Source organism: Echinops telfairi, unplaced genomic scaffold (assembly GCF_000313985.2).
Source record: "Echinops telfairi isolate 266 unplaced genomic scaffold, ASM31398v2 ScPeMD7_31;HRSCAF=116, whole genome shotgun sequence".
In the NCBI taxonomy this organism is placed as follows: domain Eukaryota; kingdom Metazoa; phylum Chordata; class Mammalia; order Afrosoricida; family Tenrecidae; genus Echinops; species Echinops telfairi.
The window spans coordinates 16,886,601-16,909,633 of NW_022103928.1; the positions used below are offsets into that span (position 1 = coordinate 16,886,601).

At 41.6% G+C, this 23,033-nt stretch overlaps 1 protein-coding gene and 1 pseudogene across 1 annotated transcript in view; one reads left to right on the top strand and one right to left on the bottom strand.

Annotated features, from left to right (window-relative positions):
- ATXN7 (ataxin 7) overlaps window positions 1–23,031 on the bottom strand; it is a gene marked incomplete at its 5' end in the record, with an annotated part of 118,274 nt that extends 95,243 nt beyond the window's left edge. Inside the window, 2 exons of the mRNA XM_045290124.1 lie at window positions 22,591–22,659; window positions 22,902–23,031. Of these exons, the coding sequence (XP_045146059.1) occupies window positions 22,591–22,659; window positions 22,902–23,031 (199 nt within the window). The remainder of the gene's footprint in view (window positions 1–22,590; window positions 22,660–22,901) is intronic.
- LOC105978584 lies at window positions 10,911–11,439 on the top strand (annotated as a pseudogene).
- Window positions 23,032–23,033: the final 2 nt, after the last annotated feature.

Sequence of the window (23,033 nt, forward strand, 5' to 3'; positions counted from 1 at the left end):
TAGTTTTCCCAGTATAACATTTGTGAATGAAAAAAACACATGGCAGAGGGTTAGGGGGAGATGGGGAGCTAATAAGGAATATGAGAAAGAAGAAAATGTTCTAGTATTGATTGTGGTAATGTTTGTACAACTCTCCTTGATATGAACTACTGAATTGTATGATGTGTGGATTATGTCCAATAAAACTGTTAAAAAAATTGAAAAAGAAAGTAAAAAACCACACCACTTGGCTGGTTTGTTTTTTTGTTTTTTTTTTTGGGAGGGGGCGGCTTGGAGACCCAGGGTCTTCTCTTTTTTAAGGTATGAACCTGGATTTATGTGGGCGAATAGGCTGGGTGGTTGATTCATTCAAATGTCTGTGTTCGAAAAGTTCAGCCTTTTCAGTTATAAAACCATCAATTTCACTTAACCCTTTTGCAGCTAACTTGCTAATGTTGTATTGGTACCCAGAGATCTCACAATACAGGAACCCTGTTGGTACAGTGTTAACACTCAACTACTAAAGGAAAGGTCTGCAATATGAACCCACCTGCCACTCCACAAGAAAAAGATGTCAAAATCTGCCTCCCTTAAGATCAATCTTGATCAGCGCTAACGTGGTACCTCTACTATGTCTGATAAGGCCGTTTTGACTTGGAATATACTCAATGGCACTGGATTTGGTTTTTTTATTTTCTTAAAATAATATACAAACTAATCAACTAGCCTCTCTACTCAATAGGTACTCACAAGTTATGATTTTATCAATTGTATTATCCATACAGCAAGAACCATTAGCTTCTGCACCCAAAAAAGGTTGCCTAACAAAGCTACTGTGCTCATGTTTATTCAATACTCAAGACTGTCATATTCTTGAGCAAAAATGAAAAATGATCATTCATGTGAAAACGGTATTTCCTCCTTTTTGGAGAGGAAGAGAAGCTAAACTACAGTCCCTTAATATGCTGTTCTTCATCTCAAATCCTGTTATAAGATGTGCAGTTAACTCAGTATGGCCTTCTTGGGGGCAGGTAGAAAAGAGTTTTCTGTGACTGCAAAGGCTGGGGCTTATGGAATAGATGAATAGAACCAACCAGCAGCAGCGAAAGCCACACCCTCAGTTGTGGGTGAATTAAACAGCAACCGTCCTCAGTATTTCTGAATTCTTAGGGGAAGAGAATTGTAATCAGGAAGTCTACAACTAATTTTTCATTTAAGAATGGCACTGATTAATTACTTTGAAAGCCAGACCTCAATTTTCACATCTTAGGGCTTTAAGTTTCTACAAAACAGGCACAGTGATCTCAACAGCCCCAAACATGAGGTAGAAGAAAATGCATGCAGACTGCTCCTTAGAGGCAAGGATGGAAAGACTTCTTCTCACGTACTTTGGACATGTTATCAGCAGAGACTAGTACCTGGAGAAGGACATCAGGCTGGTGAAGGGGATGAGGAGTGGAAAGGAAGCAGGCCCTTGATGAGATTGACAGTGGCTGCAACAATGGGCTCAAACAGTAAGAATAATTCCGAGGCTGGCATAGACCCAGGTGGTGTTTCGTCCTGCTGAACAGAGGGTCACTTGAGTCAGAATCAATTCAAGGGCACCTCATAACTACAAGCTCGGACCAGAGTCGGGATGATGCAATGGCTCAGTGCTTAGTTGCTAACAGAAAGACCAGAGGTTAGAAGACACCAACTGCTCCTGGGGAGAGACACGTGGCAGTGGGCTTCATGAAAAACTGTTCTTCGGCTCAGGTGAGTGGGTTGCAGCTCCCGGTTATCCTACGTACACTATAAAGAAACACTGCCAGGACTGACATCACCCTTAGAGTCATGCAAACTGAGCCACAGTGGTTAAGTCTACGTCCAGGTCTGACTACGGGTAGTCTTCAGGGTGTCCCCAGTCTACATCCTACCAGTAAGTCCGGGCTTAAAAAAAAAAATTGTTTTAATTATTATGTTTGTGATTTTTAATTTTGTTCCACATCAAAACAGATACATTTTAAAAATTTATATTGAATATGGAGCTTGAACTCAAAGCCTACTTTAATTACAGTAAAATCTTAATGGAGACTTGTAGGGGTATTGAACGATCTTTGTGTATTTTCATTGGTAGTGCTATAAACTTGCCATAAAGGCCTTTGAAAATCAGATGGAAAGCATAAGCTCTCTCCTTTGGAAACAGTACAACTTATGCAATTATGAACAATATTTTTCATAAATCAAGGTTTTAAAGGACTTCACATTATTCAAATAGCCCTACACTGGGAAATCTAGATTTCAAAGTTATGCATTAGTTCTGCATGATTCTACTTCCATTTCCAAATTTCAGGTTTTTAAGCACACTCACAATTTACATGTGACCCACATTACCACCATGAGATTAGAGACATTGAAAGGGAATAGGATTTAATGTCAATTTTTCTCCTGAAGTAAGAATTAAAGGGGCAGGGGAGCAATTTAATGAGGTTACAGGTACAAAAGAGACCACGTAAACCACAAGTTATGCAGGTAAAGGGGTTGGGAAAGAGAGAAAAAGAGAGATGGCAATGCTGTGTCTTCTTTCTGAAGAGGGAAGAAAAGGGGAGCCACACTTGATGGGGGAACATGGCTAGTTTCTAAAGCAGGCTTCAGTCCTCAGGGGCTCCTCCTCTGACACCTTACACAACCAAAGCCACGCTCACTGAAACCAAGATGCCAGAGGCATATCCATGGTTACTGCCCACAAAACCTTTATCAGAACTAAAGTATCATTTTGGGTAATTAAATTTCATGCCTTTCCCTGGTGTGTGTGTGGTGGGGGGGCGCGTCGGCAGGGGAAAGGGTAGAAGACAGATGCTAAAAAGTAACAGCAAGAGTCACAGTAGAAATGAGTAGCTGTAACGTCCCTTACACTCTCCACTAACTCCAGCATTCAGGGCCCACCTCTTGGATACCCATCGTGGTTCATTTAATTCCTTAGTGGAGCTTTCAAACACTCTACTTTCCCATGCCGCATAAGCAATCAAGAGCCATACTGAACAAAATCAATGTATAAGCACCCACCGATGTATTAGCACCCAGCAACGTATAAGCACCCACCGACACATGTCCACAGAACTAGTTACCAGTCCAGTGCCATAAAACCAGGCATATATCCTTAAGCAATAGCGGTATGGTAGTACCCACCGAACATTTTAAACTGTGGGATCTACAAAATATTGAGTGACTGTTTTTCCACTTTGTTCTTCTCTTCATTTGACAGCCCACAGACAGACACAATTATGGTCACTGCCTTCCAGGGAAAGCAGAGGAAGGGCTGCACACAAAGGGATCCTATGACGAGATATCTTCCTTGGGCAAATAAGAATTTGAGTGATGATGCTAAACCAAGTGCTTGCAAGACTCCCTAATTACCTTTTCATAAAACTGACAGCACTTAAAGCTTCCTGGGGATTTGGGAATAAAAATAAAAACTTGTTACCTTTTAAAATGAGAGGAAAGCTGTCTCTGAACAGGATTGAATTCTGCCAATATAAAACATTAAAGTCTGACCTCTCAAAGTCATCAGCACTATTTGAGAACCATTAAAATATACATTAAGACCTATTTTCCATGTAAAGAACAACCTTCAAATTTGGTCCAATTTAGTCATAACCATTTTAAAAACCTAGATTTCTGCTAAAGGTTATTGAAGAGGTAATTCCATTCCAGTTCCTGTAGTTGGATGGGGGAGCCTCTCCATCATCTCTCATCACCTGCCAGTCAGTTCACTGACAGTGTGGTGTGAACCCACTGTGTACAATGAGAGACAGGATTGCTGGAACAGGCCCTGAGGCTAAGAGCTTCACACACAAGCAAGACCACAGTATTGCAACACAATCAAAGCAAAGAATAACAGCTGATGAAAAGTTTTGTTGTTGTTGCCACTTTAACCTACCGTCTGGGTAGCACTACCACCAAGACAAACAGATTTGGGGGGATAGGGGTGGGTAGGAGAAGAGTCAGCAGTCAAATCAATCAACTCAGCAAAACAGAACATGACTTACTGAGTATAAGTTAAAATGAATGATTTTAATTAAAAGAAGGAAAAAAAAGATTTCTAGATTATCTCAGGTTACAATTATCTCTGTTATTAGACGGTTGTATTAGTTGTATTTATCTTCCCAGTTGAAGACACTGCCTCAAGTGATTAGTGTACATATTACTTGCCTATAGGTTAAAGAAATGTCTGAATTGTTTTTCAGTTGTGTCAATTAACTGAAACTACTAGGATTTCTTTCCTGAAAGTTTCTCATGCTGGCAGCAAATGTTTTACGAATTATGTAACAGTGTGAATTTTAAAAGAATGCCTTGCATGGCCTCATTTCCCCACCCCCATCACGTGCATGTGTCCAAGTGCTACATGTCCTCAATGTTTATGTCTGAGGTACTGAGACAATCCCCCCATTCTCCCTGGTGGAACTTCACTACTGCTGTTAATCCCCTTGCCCCCTTTGATTCTCCATCCCAGTACCTCTAGAGCAGCAGTTCTCAACCTGTGGGTCGTGACCCCTTTGGGGGCCGAACGATCCGTTTACCAGGGTCGCCCAAATCATAATAGTAGCAAAATTACAGTTATGAAGTAGCACCCAAAATCATTTTATGGTGGTGGTGGGGAGTCACCACAACGTGAGGAACTGTATTAAAGGGTCACGGCATTAGGGAGGTTGAGAGCCACTGCTCTAAAGGATACATTTCCACTTTACTCATTTGCCAATAAATTAAAGCAAAGTGTCCCTTCACAAACCTGCAGCTCAACAGGAAGAAGTGTGCTTTGTTGTGAACTAGGGAGTGGCTCCACAGGGAGGGAGGAAAAAAAGCCTAAGAACAGGAATACCGAAGGAAGAATATAAATTCCCTATTGAGACACTGAAAAACACAGCTTATCTTGGGAAACTAAACCCTGGTTCTGTCCAGCGGCACACAAGGAATCAGGCACACTGTCAGTCATTGATAACCAGGTATTCCCAAACCCACACCATTTTTCTCTCTTCACAGCATGGCGTATATTGCCACTCAACCAAATAGGAGGGTGATAGGATCCTGGAAACAAAAATGAACTCAATTAAACTTGACAATCAAGTAGGGAACGAATGCTACCTATTGCAGCAAACACTATCCCACCTTCCCTCAATCCCAACAGTAGGCCAAAGAACAGTTATTAGTGGGTGGTCTGCACTATAACGAACCCTGGTGGGACAGTGGCTAAGCACTGAATTGCTTACCACAAGGTCAACAGTTTGAATTCATCAGCCTCTCTGAGAGAGGAAAATGTGGCCAATGGCTTCGTTAAAATGTAGAGCCTTGGAAATCACATGAATACCTCTACTCTGTTCTTCAGGGTCACTATGAGTTGAATCGACTTGATACTCCCGGATTTGGTTTATGATGGTTTTGGTCTGTAAAGTTTTCCCCTTCTAGGCAAGTTTTGCAAATTTAGTCAAGATCTATTTAAAAATCTGCCATGATTAAGTTTCTTTTACCCAGTACCTATGCCCCAAATCTAACAACACACTTAGCAAGCACTGGGGCTTGGTTTTTATGGACACAAGGCACTATTGGACAACTTGTGATCAGGGTGATAAAGCAATTAACAATGATGTGGTTTATGAAGGTAGACCTAGCCTAAGCCTAGCACAATAAGAAACTGGCAGTATGGGGGCGAGGGACATCCGCATCCCCTGCAGAGGGAACAGCATGTGCAAGGGGGTTTGGAAGTAGAAAAGAACCCAGTGGGCTGAAGGAACCGGAAGGAGGCACCTGTGTGTGAGCACAGTAGTGGGCAAAGGGGAGACTGGCAGGTGGTGAATTTCAACATCCCAGCAGAGGCCACAACCATCAGAGCCTATGGGGATTTGTAATTTCAAGGTTCCTACTCCATTCCCAGCACTTAGCTCTGATCTCTTCTACTATACTTCCCCTACCCCAGGCTACTTGGGCCACTGAAGCACCCTGCTGGTCCAACATCCGAACAGGCCTTCTCCTACCACACATGGCCTTTGGACTTAATGTGCCTTCCTGGATATCCAGAGCTCCACATCTTCCCCCTCGATTGGTAAAACCCCTTCTCACCTATTGTAAACTGTACTCCTGTCTTATTTTCTCTCCACCTACTGTTGACATACTCTACTTCTCTGTTGTATGCTGCTGGTTTCCTTCACTACTATAGCTCCATGAAGGCAGCTTTGTGCACAATTTTATTCCTGAAGACTACAACTACCGCAGGTAACGACTAGAGGGTAAGATGGTATGTAGAATGAGCCAGTTGATGACTGAAAATAAGTGCTCAATAAATGTATGTGAATGAATGAAAGGGAAGAATCCATTTTAGAATTCATGAATGTACTTTCGGGGAGTTTACATTAAGGAGGTAGCCTACAGCCCCAACTGGTCTCTGATGTCTAACCAGCACCAATTCCAAACTGCCACCACAAGGATCTTTACAAAGTACAAATGTCATTCTATCAGCCCCACAAAGCCCTTCAGAGCACACCTGGCCTACCCTCAGGACAAACCACAACCTTCTTTTGGGGATGACTTGCTTCCTGCTGCATTTCTTGCTGGACACTCACCTCCCCAGGCTGCAGCAACTTCTAAGTCATTCCACAGAGATGCCACCTCAGAAGCTTCCATGTCACACACACTAACTTACCTGAAAGGCTTAGCAAAAGCTCCAACTCTCCCATTCACCTGCTCCAGGCAGCCGTCATGTCTTGATCCCACTTCCCCTCTCAGTGCTCACAGCATTTCACCCAAACTTCTGATTTCCTGGATTCACATTATGACAAGTGACCCATGAGGAGTTTGGCTTTTCTTCTATGCGTTATTTTAAACCCCACTGCCATCAAGTCAATTCTGACTCACAGTGACTAAACAGGTTTTCCCAGACTGTGAAGCTTTACAGGGCAGTTGGTGGCTTTGAATTTCCAATCTTAAGGTTAAGCAGTCCAATGCCTAACCGACACACCACCAGGGCCTTTCTGTGCTTGCCTCTCGCTGCCATGAAGTCGGGTCCAACTGACAGTGGTTCTACAGGGCAGAGTAGAACTGGCCCTGTGGGCTTCTGAGACTGTTTACAGGAGTAAAACATTATTTTTCTCTTGAAAAGTGGCTGGTGACTTCTAGCTGCTGACCTGCACTTAGCAGCCCAACATGTTGCCCAGTCAACCACCAGCCCTCTAAAGGATATACAGCTTGGTCAGTGCCTCGTCTAGACTCTGAAAGAGAATTCTTCCTTCTACCTTCTCAACGGACGACTTCTCTCCACTCCCCTCCTCTCTCACACAAATGACAAAACCACTGTACTACCCCCACGATTCCCTGTCCCAATCTGCAACTCACTTCCCAGATATTCCTTCCTGTTATGGTGGAAGAAGGTCCCTGGTTCTACCAAAGACCAGCTTGTCCCCTTGGGCTGTGGTCCCATGCCCTTCTAATAATCCAAGTCAGTTTTGTGATTATCCCATTTTCTCATGCCATCAATTCCTGCCCTTGTTCCTAAATCGCTCCCAGCAGATAAACATGCCCTAATAGTATAAAAAGTTAAAGTCTTCCCTTTATTCCCTTTATGTTACGTCCCTGTCTTGCTACTCCCTCATTTCTCCAACCCCCTTTCAAAGTAAAATCCCTAAAACAGCGGTCCACATTTGCGCTCTCCAACTTCATGTTCTTACAGGCACCCCCACCCCGCCAACCTGACCTCCAGAGTCAGACATCTGCCTCCCCAACAACCCTGAAATCATGAGTTACACCTCTATGCACGTCTATAGCCAGAAATTGATTCTCTGACCTTGCTTCACTTCACAGCAGTACTGTACTTAAGGGATCACTTTATCTTAAATGCGTATTTTCCCCTCTTGGAATTACCACCACCACATTCATGTGGACTTCCTTGCTTCTCCCTAATCCCGCGGATCCTTCCTTATTTCATTCCTTCAGTGTGGATAGTAAGCTCCCAGCCCTCTTTTCTTTACTTCCCTCTGGCCTTGGGGAAGTCACTCAGTCTCACTGCTTTCAATACATTGTATACAATGATGCCACAGATCCCCCCAGTACACCTTCTGCCCAGGCTGCCTCACCAAGCTCTAGACTAAAGATTCAACAGCTAACTTTGCAGATGGACAAGAAGGCCCGCGAAGTTTATCCAACAAGATGTGGCCAGGAACAGAGCTCCTGACCCTGATGCTTCGTATTCCCTACCGTGTCTTTAGTACTCGGTTACTCAAGCTCCAAATGGCCAGTTCTTGCCTGTCTCTCACTCACATCCAATTTTTCTTAAAACCCATCATGTCACCTCTACTCTTAAAAAGTATCCTGGAGGACAACCTCTCAGCATTGCTGTCATCACCACAGTCTAAGTCACCATAATGTCACCTGGTCACCCACCCATCCCCCTCACAGTCCACTGAAACACAGTAGCTACCAGCATTTACATAGCAAGAGTTAGATCACTCCTTGCCCCTGGTAGCTACCTCCCAATCAACTCCAGCTCCTTACGTTGGTTTCTGTGATCTCATGTTCCTTATTTCTTTCCACTCTTCCCCACTCCCATCCCACCTTCTTGCTTCTACTTCTGCCTGAAACTCTTCTTCCCCTCCTAGATGTCACAGCAATCACTGTTTCTTGGTTCAAATGTTAAGACCAAGTTAGCTAAAGAAGCCTTCTCAATGCCCAGCTCATTAGCCTACCTCACTGGCATTTTATAGCACCAGAAAGCCCTGGAAAACATTTGGGTACCAATTGTCTTTCTTCACTTGAAGGCAAGGGTTCTGTCTGATTGTCACTGCACGTCCAGCACCCATCGAGAGAACCTGGCACTTAAACCACTAGCTTCACATGTATTTGATGACCAACTTACCTACCTTACTTTCGGGTTAGGATGGGTCTTCTTAGACCGTTTACATAGGATCCTCAAACTAGCCCAGCACAAAACAAAAATAATTTGTCCATCAAATGTTTATAAAAGCCGAATGAATGAGGTTAAGACAATACAGCTAGAGTGTTCTCAAGACTAGAACCACAGTGGACACAATATCCCGAGACCTGCCAAGAAACAGTGTGGACCTTGTCAGGAAGTGAAGTGATGAGAGCGGGAAGTTTAATTCTGCCTGTCAATAAATGCCCAAAGTATTTACATGGGCCTCCTTGACCAAGTATCAACTACCTGACGTCCAAATCCTGTAACTGAAGATTTAAAACTGGCCAGTAGAGTGAGATTACACTGAATGATAGTTTTTTTGACTTATATTTTACTTTATTATTTTTAAATCATTTTATTAGGGGATCTTACAACACTTCATACCTCAAGTGTATCGAGCATATTTGTACATATGTTGTCATCATCATTTCCAAAATATTTTCTACTTCAGCCTTTGGTATAAGCTCCTCTTTTTTCCCCACCCTCCCCAAATGGCACCTTTTGTGTTCCATACTTACATTATTACCTTTTTATAATAAGCAATGGTGCACTACTTCATTTCTATAATAGTTTTTTCCATCAAAACAAATCTTCCCATGTAGTTTCCAAAGAGAACTAGGCAGCATAAATAAAGAACTGCTTTAAGTAAAAGGATGTTTCTAAGAATTGAAACGGTATTAATCTAAACTCCCTCAGGCAGAAACCCTTTGTAATCACCACCACGCAGACATAAAATCATGTTAAGCAGGAGCGGCAAGCACCTGGCCTATCTATTGCCCAACTTGGTGAGGACGTCACTCTGTGAGCGTTCATTTACCTTTCTTACACAGAGAAAAGGATTTGAAAAGCATGGTAAGAAGTCATTTAAAGAAATATAAATTACAGGCTTCCAGATGAGGAGCCGGAGCAACACTGCACAAACAAGGGAAAGCACAGAGATTTTTCTCTGCAAGTTGAGAGGGAGGACTGGGGAGGAAACACCTGTCAACTTCCACTTCTCCTTTGCACTATAGTCCAACAGTGCTTGAAACTTGGTTCACTGGCTATACACTTCGCTGTCCTCAACATGCCAAGCTTTCCTCTCACTGCCCACTCTGCTGGGGAGAACCGGCATTGCCCTTCCTGCTGCTCCCTTGAGATCCTGGCTGCCCACCAACGCCGAAGCATGCCCGTAACACTGCATTTTCATTAGGCCTAAAAATATATTGACTAACATCGTATTGGCTAACCACTGCATAAAGTATTTAGCTTGCATTAGATCTTTTAGTCCTCCCAAGCACTATAAAGCATAGTACTATTCCTCACTTATAGGCAAGTAGACTGAGGCTGGGAAAAGTGCTTATCATTTTCCTTAAGCCGCTTACCTGACTCAAGCTGAGGTTTGAAGCTAGTTTGTTTAACTCCAAAACTGGAATCCCCAATGCTGTTTCTCTTTAAAGCCGTCTTAGGCACATACCATATGGAGCCCCTTTTCTGCCCAGCATCTACCAATGGCACACAGAGCCGTGCTGGGGAGCATACCATAGAAAACGGGGATTTAAAGCAGGGCTCTCACACACCAGCAGAGAAACTGTCTTGGAGATGTCCACAATGAAATAAAAAAATGAGAATGCACTAAATTTTTCCTAAAACTGAATGCCCTCACTCCACATCCTTCCATTAAGCCAAATTTAAAGGACTCTGCAACCTTTATTTGAAAACAATGTCCCATACACTTTCAAGGTGATAGGTAAATGAAATGAGTGGATGAGAACACTGGCACTCCTAAATTTGGTATCCTCAATAATTGACAAGGCTTAAGTTTGAAATAAGATCTAGGAGAGCCACTAGTTAAAAGCCTTCTCCTCTTCCTACTACTCTATCACTGCAGGTCAGAATTACGGAAAACACTGGGGTAATCTGTTGTTTCTGTTTTAAGATTAAGAATCTAGAGTTGTATGAGCTCCCAATAAAATGATTAAAAAAAAAAAAAAGGAGATCATGCTCTGCGGACATGGGGGGCTCTGTGACTTGTGCCATCAGGAACTTCAATTTAGAGAACCGAGCGGAACGGGAAATCAGCAAGCTGAAACCCTCCCTCGCTCCCAAGCATCCCTCCACCAAGAACCTGTTTCAAGAGGAGATGAGCCGCCATTCAGAAATTAAGGGAGAAATTGCCAGAAAAGACGACAGGCTTCTTTCATTATTAAAAAATGTTTATGTTGATTCCAAAGACTGTGTGTCTTCTATTCAGGTGAAAGATGGTAGAACGTATCAAGAATCCAAGGAGTTCCGATTGCCAAAAGGTCCTCATCCCTTTGACACCTTGGTTCTTGTGAACATTCCCAAAGGCAAAGTGTCCATTGTGGAGGCCCTGACACTTCTCAACAACCATGAACTCCACCCAGACAGGTGGACTGCTGAGAAAATAGCACAAGAATACCACCTAGACCTGAAAGATGTAAATTCTCTTCTCAGATACTTTGTTACTTTTAAAGTGAGTCTTTCATCCTAAAGACAGGAAGGCCTTACCCCTGGAATGAAGAAAGTCTTGAAGTTACTCTTCCTGTCTACCCTCCATCCCCTTTCCTATTTCCACATTTTTAGCATATTAATTTATATGAAAGACTGAATATTTAAAACTCTCCTGATAGCGTACTATTTATTCATGTCTGCTGACTTCTTAAGATTTCTGGGAGAATGTGTTTTTTGTTCTTTTGACTTTTAAGTATATGATTGTATGTGTCAGCATGACAGTCAATGTAATATCCATAAATTATAAGAAATGTGTTATTTTAGACACATAGCAGCTTTTAATTTGGTCGTTTTCTCTTGGGGGTGTCTTGAATCCAAACTTTAGTTTAGGTGGCTAGTGAAAGCAGAGACTTGACTGTTTAAGTCCTTTCTTCTTAAAAATCATTTTATTGGGTGCTCTTACAGCTCTTATAACAATGCAATACATCCATTGTGTTAAGCAGGACCTTTCTTGAGAAAAGTATATCTAACTAAGGTAGAATAATAGTATATTCTAAATTAAGGCAGTTGGGATAACAACGGAAAAAGTTTTTATAACTACTTCAAAAACACATAGAAGGTTTCCTTTGAGATTAGCTTTAAGCGTGGAATAACAATCTTCAAAATTAGAAAAAATAAAATGAAAAGCAAAATTTTTTTTTAAAAGGAATCTATTGGTAACCATTACTTTGTCTTTCCCATATGCCTACACGAGAGAAAAGGTATTACTTGTTACCAGGGTTTTTAATTACAAAAAGAACAGGAACACCTAATTCAGCTTTATGAGTGGCCAAAACGTAACAATCATTCTTCTTGCGCTCATTTATAATAACCCCTTTGCCTTGCTCTCTAAAGTACAGTAACTCCACCTGTTAAGTCTACTGGCAGGCTTCTTTTTCTCCCCAGAACTTCAATCAAAAAACACATTAATAATCAGAGGGACACATTTATTAGAAATACTGCCATAAACTTTGATATCTATGAGATTTAAAGCAATCTTACACTAAAATGCTATTCAAATAGTGAAATTTTACTTCTCCCTTTTAATTTTTTTTTTAAAGGCACAAATTCCAGATGATCGTGTTTGCTAACTGCTGGGACCTTAGCTTTCATGTAATCTTTTAAAACTCAATTATTTCTCCTGTAACACCGTTCCCCTCCCCTCCCCCCAAAAAAGCTGTTTTAAAAGAACTGCTCGCTACCTACAGTATACAGACTGACTATTGCAAGGCACCACTTGGAAATAATCTGATATCCTGATTTTAAGAACTTTGTCCCCACCCCACCCCCACCCCCCAAGATTATGCCAGCCAAGATACCGTCAGGAATTTAGGAGGCCAGCCCAAACTCATGAAACATGGACCAAATCAGACTGGTTAAGTTCATGTGTTGCAGAGTTACTAACTACTCTCAAGCCAAATCTGACTCAGTGATCCTGTAGGGCAGAGAACTGTGGCTTACTTCGGAAACGGTTAACTCTTTATGAGAAGAGAAAGTCGTTCTCCTATGAAGCACCTATTGACTTTGTGGGTAGCAGGCCAAAGTGTAACCACTACAGACAGATCTCTCTGAAATACTTTGTAGCACTGCCAGTTACCTTACTACTCTAGACCTATTTCTTCATGTGTAAAATGGGCATAATGACAGCACTTCTAATATTGGGGGTGCAGATTTTACCCAGTAAAACATAAACTGACACACAGTAAACTTGCTACTAAACTAGAGCTATCCTCCTACATGTATGAACCTTGTGAGATTTGGACACCAAGAACACAATATCTGAGTACACAATAACAAACACGCAGATCGATCATAGTCCATAGTGATGCTCACCTGACATTACATTTACACAAACAACTGAAAACTTTTAAGTGTAGTCCAGCGTGGGAAGTCCATTCTATGGCAGTACCATTGGCCTGGTTTCCACTACTACAAAGCTTGAGGATGTCAGAATTCAGGGTGCATTGTGCCAAGTGTTGTAAATTTTAAAATTCTTTAAGATGTGGGATCCAAGAACACAGACTGCTCCCTTCTCGAATGACAATGCAGATATGCTTCCAGGAGAATCCTTCTAACCAATTCCCAAGTTCTCCACCAGGACTTCTGCTACGCTAAGGCAGCTCAAGGTCAGTAATGTTAAAGAAACAGAGTCAGAGAGCCTTTTAAAAATTGGACGGCAGAGCCTCTCTGCCTCCAAAGGACTTACTAAGACCCAGGCACCACCCTTATAGCCCAAGAGTCCTAGAAGCTTAGAAACACTCTTGATGCTCTGCATTCAAACTGCCCTTCAACAGGTATAACCCCAAGAAAAATTAATGGTAAAAGTACATCAGTGCGGAACTTTGTAACTGTGTATTTTCTTTCATCTCCATTCAATTCTTCAACATCAAACTTTAATTTAAAAATACTGGATCTTACTATTTTAAACATATTTTTAAAATCATTTTATTGGGGGCTCGTACAACTCTTATCACAATCCATACACATATCTATTGTATGTCAAGCACATTTGTTGTCCTCATCATTCTGAAAACATTTGCTTTCTACTTAAGCCCTTGGTATCAGCTCCTTATTTTTTTCCCCTCCCTCCTTGCCCCCCCCACTATTTTAAATATTGTCCTCCCTTAAAAAGAGTTAAAACAAACAAACAGAACAATTCAAATCACAATCTACAGCATAGGTTTGCTTCCACTCGCTAAAAAACCCCTTAGAATATGGACTGGTAAATATTTTAAGCTTTGGAGGTTGTACGATCTTCATAATACCTGCCTAACTTTGTTGTCCGCTGTGTCCAGAAAGCAGCAATACACAGTAAACAAATAAATGGACAGGGCTGTGTGCTAATCAAAATTTATCTATGGATACTGACATTTGAATTTCACATAATTTTCACATGTACTCCAAAATTTTATGTGCTTTTACTCCAATTATTTAACAATATAAAAACCATTCTTAGTGAGTGAGGCTGTAGACAGGACTTGGCCCATGGCCTGTAGTTTGCATAAAACATATACGTAGCTTGCTTAGAAAATCTAGGTGTCACAGGAACAAAGAATCCCTATTTAAAGGTCTATCAGGGACACCAGGCACTACTTCACCGATGGCTTCGTGCCGAACTTACTGGTAGGGAGTCATACACACTAGCTATCAGCAAAGGGGCTGCCCATGGTCATGGTAGCCCTGACAATCTACAACCCAGTCCCTGAGAACTCTTTAAATGTTCATTTTTGGTCAACAAGTCCTCCAGGTGATTCTGATACACACTAAAACTTGGGTCTTGCTGGTTTCTATCCAAGGCCAAGTTTAGATCTCCATTTGAGATATAAGCCAACTGCAAATGTGGCCATCTGCCAGAAACCTTACACACCCACAGGTCAGAAATGACAGCACAGCTCGCCTCCCAAGAAATGTATACAAGGGCTCTATTTTGCAGGAAAGTTTAAGTTCCTGCAAGCATTTTAAAAAATAGGAAAGCAATGACATGACAACTAACACTTGTTGTGAGTAGTGGGGTAGAGATGAATTAAGATTGGGCCATACTTTATCACTTTTTGAGAATGGAAAATGGATTTACGGAAGCTCATTAAAATATTTTCTCCAGCACAGCAACATCAGTCTCTACAACCTGAGACCAGAAAAACTAAATGGTGGCGGGGGATCACACTGTAAGGTCCTAGATAGCGTGGGAGAAAAATGTGAAACAAAAGTCAAAATTAAAAAAAAAAAAAAAAGACAAGGATAACTGGTCAGTTAAAGAAAGACCAATGGAATCCCTGAGAACATGGTTTGTAGCTATGGTCAGGTCTGGAAGTAAACAAACCAATTTTCTGTCAAATAATAGGCAGGTCTATAAGGGGAACAATGACACTTGGTCACCATATGAACACCTTGGAATAATCAGCCATTTGAGATAAAGAGGGCATAGTTCAGAGGGCTGGGGAAGGAAGAGGACTGTAAACAGGAAGCAGGGCAGGTGAAGCTACATTGTGGAAACTGCAATCAATGGCATCACACAAATGTGTCTAAACTGTTGAGTGGAAAACCAATTTGTTCTGTAGAGGTTAACTCAATTCATAAGAAACCGTCCATAAGAAAAAAGGTAATGTTCTCCACTTCAGAGACAGGCTTTCAGGTCTACAATGCAGTGTCGCTAAAAAAGCACTTTATACCAATACGTTTGTTTTCAATTAACTACCTACCAACAATTTCAACCAACCACCCTAGGAAGCGGTACTGTTATGTTACCTCAGTCTGTTGGTTGAGGCAGTCCACCTCTCTCGTTTTTCTCTTTACCTAGCTGCCTATAGGGGCCATCCAACTCCTTTTCCATCCTGTCTTAGACTAATTTCTCATTCAGTTCTTTCAAGTGTACCCATCGCCCTGGAAACAGCTGCACAAGACCTCACTAAAGTGTTGAAAAACAGGGATGTTACTTTGACATGCTATCAGGCGAGCCCTGTCCTTGGAGAACATTATGCTTGACAGAGGGGCATCGAGAAAGAGGAAGGCCACCATCAAGACGGATCAACGCAGCAGCTGCAACAATGGGCTCAAATATAACACCTGTGAGGATGGCACAGGAGCGGGTGGTATTTTGTTCTGTTGTACATAGGATCCATGAGTCGGAACAAAATTCATGACACCTAACATCATCATCACCCTGGATTCCCAGACTACTCCGTGTCTAAATATCAGAGAAAATAGAAGTGGTGCCCATCTTCACACATTCTGGAAAGTGTAATGGGTTGTTAAATTCAAGACAGAGCTAGAAAAGCATTCAAGACAGCCTCTGGCCTCCCTTGGGTCCCTGAAGTACACACGCACAGGATAGGTACCATCTTTCTTAAGAGTCAAAATACAATGGAAAATAAGTCATACAGACCATTAACTCTTAAGTGAGTCAATTCAATCTTCCCAATAGTCCAATGTATGCATTTTCAACACACATTTTCTGAAGATACATAGATGCACAGGAGTTGTGTATGCTCCAACAATGCGCTAGTCCCTCATGGAGCTCAGTCCAAGGAGTGGGACATCCCAAAATAGAAAATGTTCAGTGGTAATAACTAGAGTATTTGGAAAAACAACAAACCATATAGGGTCCCTTAATGTTGTTCAACAGGTAGACTTATGTTAGGGATAGCTTCCCAAAGAAAATGTCATTTCTTGAATTATATTATCAAGTCCCACAAAGAAACGTATATATTTTTTAATTTGCTGAGAAACTAAGGTGCTGAATGTTTTGATTTTCTCAGGTTGTTTATATGCTCAGGCATTATTCAGTTATTTCTATCAACTAATTCAATTTATAAATAATTGTTAATCCAGATTTCACAAATCACCTTTGGTGGGGTAAAAAAAAATTGTGTTCTAAATACTGATATTAAAAAAAAAAGTCAAAATATATTACCTTTTATACCAAAATCAATTGTGCTACATAATGACAGAAGAAAACAAACAAGAATCTGAGAATTCAGAGACAAAAACTAGGCAGGCCTCTGACATAGTACTGAACTTTTATGCAAATTTGCCACCCTGTGCTAACAGAAAGATGGAGTCAACCTTGACTCACGGTGGCCTATGCATGTCCGAGTAGGGTGACGCTTTATAGTTTCAAAGACTGAAGTGTCTGGCAAGTTAATTGTTTACACCACCCACAATTCCAATAGATGAAAATGCAGGAATAAAGCCAAAAGAAAGATGGTGGATGACATTTCTACATTAGCTAAACTACAGGTGATCATCACTTCTATTTAAACTAATAGTTCCAGTCTTTTCCCAATATAGAACTGGACAAAACAAGCTACAAATGGAGAGAGAAAACACAGCCACTGGAAATATGGGCTACAATTCCAGTCTAACACACGGAGAATCACTACGAACATTATAAATTACATTACAAACTAGTCAAACATTAGTTAACCTGCTCCATGGCAACTGGTCTGGTTTAGGACCACCTAAGACCATTCCTGATGGCATAGTGGGCTATGTATTGAATTGCTAACTACAAGGTCAGTGGTTCAAATCCAGGAATCACTGAAAGAAGAGGCTGTCTCCTGCTATAAAGATTTAAAAGCTGACAGACAACCAAAAAGTGGGTGATGGGAGACATCAGTCAGTGTAAGACATGAAAAAATAATAATTTATAAATTATCAAGGGTTCATGAGGGAGGGAGGGTGTGGAAGGGTGGGGGCAAAAATGAGCTTATACCAAGGGCTCAAGTATAAAGAAAATGTTTTGAAAATGATGATGGCAACAAATGTACAAATGTATTTGATACAATGGATGGATGTATGGATTGCGATAAGAGTTGTACAAGCTCCCAATGTCTTTTTTTAAGCATTTATGAAATTTATTATGAAAGCTCTGTCATTACTCCACAATAATCCTGACAGAACTCACAATGGACAGTCTGCTTTCTTTGTTATTAAATAATTATCATATTGCTTTTAACTTACTACAGTAATTTTACTGACTTAAGATTTTTTAAATAGGAAAGAAATTAACATTCTGCATCCCTACTGCCAATTTTTTACACTCTGTCTCACGTAACCTCTCAAAATTTACGAAGCAGTTATAACCTCTGTTTTACAGATACATACTCTAGTTTAGAATCTTTTTTTTAAAAATCATTTTATTAGGGGCTCATACAACTCTTATCACAATCCATACACACATCAATTGTGTAAAGCACATTTGTACATTCATTGCTCTCATCATTCTCAAAACATTTCCTCTCCACTTAAACCCCCGGCATTAGGTCCTCATTTTTCCCCTCCCTCCCTGCTCCCCTCTCCCTTATGAGCCCTTGATAATTTATAAATTATTATTTTGTCAAAAATGCTTTTTTTTTTTTAGAAAAAGAAAAAGATGTAAAAGTCTTGGAAACCCAACAAGTCTGTTTTGCTGTGTCCTATAGGGTTGCAGTGAATCCGAGTTGCCTTGGTGGCAGTTAGCTTGGTTCGGAAAGCCCGTTCAAGCGAGTCCTGGAAGCACAGTGGGTGTCAAGGTGCTTGGCTGCCAACTTCAAAGTTGAAGGTTTGAACACACCAGTCACTCGGCCAGAGAGAGATGTGGCAGTCAGCTTCCCTCAATGTTTGCAGCCTTAGAAACTCTGTGGGGCAGTTCCACTCGGTTCTCCAGCGCCTCTATAAGTCAGAATGACTTGAAAACGGTGGGTTTGCATTTGTTTTTCTGTTTTAAAGCCCAAAGATCCCATATTAAAAACTTTGAACCCATATAAATATCAAGTGAGGGAATCAAGTCTAAAACAACCAACATTTGGTAAGACTAAGGGAATTAGTATAGACTGAGCTATTTAAAAAAATCATTTTATTGGGGGCTTGTACAGCTCTTATCACAATCCATACATCCATCATGTCAAGCACATTTGTACATTTGTTGCCATTATCACTTTCAAAACATTTTCTTTCTACTTGAGCCCTTGATATCAGCTCCTTAAATTTTTCCCTCCCTCCCTCATGAACCCTTAATAATTTATAAGTTTTTATTTTTTTCATGTCTTATACCAATTGGTGGGGGTTATATGTAGATTATAATCTGTTCCCCTTTTCTTCTCCCACCTTCCCCTTCCCCTCCTAGTATGGCTACTCTCATTATTGCTCCTGAGGGGTTTATCTGTCCTGGATTCCCTGTGTTTCCAGCTCTTATCTGTACCCGTGTACATGCTCTGGTCTGGCCGGGTTTGTAAGGTAGAAATGGGGTCATGATACTAGAGGAAAGTTGTATGTTTCTTCAGTGCTATACTGTACCCTGGCTGGCTTTAGACTGAGCTATTTTACATACCATACACACACACACACACACACACACACACACACACACACACACACACACACAGCTAGGAGGTCGACTCTGACTCATGGCAATGCCATAAGCATCAGAGTTGAACTGTGTGCTTCCTCAGGATTTTCAATGGATAATTTTTCAAAAGTAGATTGCCAGGCCCTTCTTCTGAGGCACCTTCAGGTAGTCTCAAATTCTCAACCCTTCAGTTAGTAGCTAAGTGCAATAACCAGATATACCACCTAGGGATAGGAGTATCTGTATCTTGCTTGACATTCTGTACAAGGCTTCCAAAACACCTAAGACACTGGGAGTATAACTAGTACTTTTTACAATATTAAAATGAATTTTCATTTCTTAAGCAGTCACCTACGGTTAGCAGTGCAGAGATCCATTCCGTGAATGGCTAAAGCAGATTCTTAAACTCCTCCCAAATCCACAAAGTCACCGACACACTGAATTTAAGACTTTTGTCTCTACTTAAAACAGGCATGTGTGAACTTCATCCAGAGTGGTAGCAGTCACTGTCCCTAAATCAGTGGTTCTCAACCTTCCTAATGCCGTGACCCTTTAATACAGTTCCTCGTGTTGTAGTGAGCCCCCAACCATAAAATTATTTTCATTGCTACTTTATCACTGTCATTTTGCTACTGTTATGAATCAGGGACCCCTGTGAAAGGGTTGTTGGAACCCCAAAGGGGTCTTGACCAACAGGTTGAGAACCTCTGCTCTAAATGGTTAGAGCAGCTTAAAGAAAAAAAGAAAGAAAGAGCATTTCTATTAAAAACTAGTAAGTTGTTAGAACCACAACAACCAGATCTACGGCCTACTGCACCTCAAGTAGTAGGTAAAGTCTTGTATCTTTATAGAAAACCTGCTGAGTAAAAGTCTCAGCAGAAAATAAGAGAAGAACTGGATCTAAGCCACTACATTTGGTTGGGTTTCACTGCAGACTAAGTTGCCCAGTGAAACAGTAATATACTCACTCACCTTCTATACAGGAATTACCAATAATCAGCACCCTGATTTTGCAGATTTCTGAACCCTTTGTGAGAAATGTATACACCCAGAGAATGAACACTATGAACAAGTATGGGTCAGATCCTCTAAATCTCCACTCCAACTGCTTCCTGTAAGAGTTGCCACCTAGTGATTTTAATTTTTTAAGCCCAGGCGGTCTGCCAATTCAACCCTAAAACCGGACCAACAACTGATTTTTCCTATTGCGACATCGCCAGCAAGTCCTATGCTTTCCCTCTCTTCTTTAGTTCTCAAACAGCAACCCTCATTTTCAAAACCCACTACAGTGTCTTTATGCATATAAGCAAGCACTGTGCAGTTTTTGAAAACTTGCACCCCTCTAGAGCATTACCTTATGAACACAAAACCAAAAAACCAAACTCACTATACATATATTACATGCATAGGTGTGTACAATGTCAAAATCTAGCAATTTGCTCTATATTGCAACCCTCTCAGAAGGTCCCTTAGAGTTGCCAACGCTATTACTCTTCACGGTTCCAAGAGTCCAAAACCGAAAACCAAATTCACTGCCAGTGAGTTGACTCTGACTTTTAGTAAACCTAAAGGGCAGGGCAGGCCTGGCCCAATGGGTTTTCAAGACTGTAAGTAACTTTTTATGGGAGCAGAAACCCTTGTGTTTCTTCACACCAAGAGGCCAACAAGTGGCCAGCTGAAAGAACAAAGACTATGAATATGTAGAGAAGGCAGACCCTGAAAACAAGAATAGTGAAGATAAGAGTAACAATGGGCAGATGCTGGACTTTAAAAATGTTCCAACAGCCAAAGCTCTCCCCATTCTGGAGACCTGGGCAATAATTCTGACAAAATAAATGGCTACAAGTGAGAAATAATAAAACTGCAACAGGTAATATATATTCAGCATTTTGGCTGTCAAACTTGATTAAAGGCCTCTCTCATCACTGTCACTTGAAAAAACGTGAATCTAAGCCTGTAGTTAAATAGGTGGGTGGGACTTGGTGTCTTTTCTAACCAGTGTATCCAGGTCTGGAGCTGACAATAGGTCAGAAAAACCGCGAATTCAAAGAAAAGGGAGACTTAAGGCAGAGTCTGACAGTGTCCAGGTACCTGCTCTTTCATTTGGAGTTACACCTCTAGCTATGCATATTTCCCTAGTGTATTCTTTCACTAGGCAGTTTCATTAAAAACTAGCAAATAATTAGGCAGCTGCCGTGGGTTATACACCTTGAGCTGCTTAACCACTGTGTCAGTGATTCCAACCCACTAACGACTCCATGGGAGAAACATGAGGTGGCTGCCTACTTCTATAAAGATTTGTCTTTGAAACACATGGGCAATTAATTCTACCAGGTCGTACCGAACTGCTGAGTGAAAATCTACTCAATGACTGACAGTTGGTGGGTATAGGTAATAAAGGCATGTTCCTCCCTATTCCCCTGGCCTTTTCTTTATCTTGGCAACTGACACAAAAAATCAATCAACTACCCTTTTCATTGAAGCATCATTTTGTAGAATCCTAAACTTTGCCTAGGCACCATCTACCTCCTTATGAACTACTCCCATTCTTTAAGTCAATTGTGTACAGAAATTAGAGCAGTTTTGTATAATTCCTATCTAAAGGGAGCCAAATGTTTGTCTTAGTATTGTGCGCCTTTCTATATGTTAAAATAAAAATTAAAGAAACATTTCCAGCTACACCAACTTTTACCTTTAACATATCGTCATAATAGTTTTGATGCATGTTACAAAGTAGTGTTCTTTTCAATACCAATGACTGTACATACCTCAAAATTTTAATATAACAGGCTGTAAGAGGTTTTTGTAAATAATTACTAGGGTTGTACTTCAGTTGGATGTTAGTAACCTGGGGATCACCTCTTACTTAAATCTTACAGAAATAAGGCAGCACAGGTAGAGAAGTTGAAAATTCCTTTTGATTGGCAGCTGAACATTTCAGGTGGCAGGATTTCCTTTCCAATATATCTAAGCATTGACAGAACTCTTCCCTCTACTTGCGGTTTCCCATGAGGGTCAGCCTTGAAGAGAAACTTGCTGCCTGACCCTAGTGTTCATGGGGACTACAGGTAGGCTGGTAGGCCATCAGCTGTCCTGCAAGCCTGCTCATTACTGGACCACTGGCCACCCATGCTGCACCTGGACAGCCGCTCCCAGCCCCACCCCCAAAGCGTCCTGGGGGGCACCTCACTATAAGAACTCCCCTTAAGCCAAATTTTCCTACACCCAGTGCCTTGCTTGCGTTTCCTTCTTGGGTAGCACCTTCAGCATGAGGAAAGTAGGTGAGGAGGCCCCTGGTTGGCAAGGAAACTTCCACCAGGATTTGCAGAAACTCCATCAGAGGAACTGGACTCACCTTCCCGACAGAGTCCCATGACTTCACGGTTTTTCCCAAACTCCTTGAAACTTTCGTCCAATTCCGTCCCTAGGAGATACACACACACGAGGAGGGGAGAGGCAGGTCAGTGGCTAGAGTGTGACGCACGCTCACGCACGCACGGGGTAGGTGTGAGCACCTCATCATTCCCCAACCAGGGATACCATCTCTGACCCTGGGGGGAGCGGACTGGGAAGGACTCTGGAAAGGGGAGGGATGGAAAAGAAGGGAGGTAGGAAGGGTGGGCAGCGTGGGGGGCGGGGTGGAGGCAGGAGGGTGTGGACACTCACCGTCCTTCCCAGGAAGTTTGGAAGCTTCAACCCACAGATTCCACGACTGTCCCAGCAGCGTCTCAGGACTGGGCAGGGGCCTGCATTCCCCGACGGTCGCCATTGCGGCAGCCGCAGCGGAGGTGGAAGAGG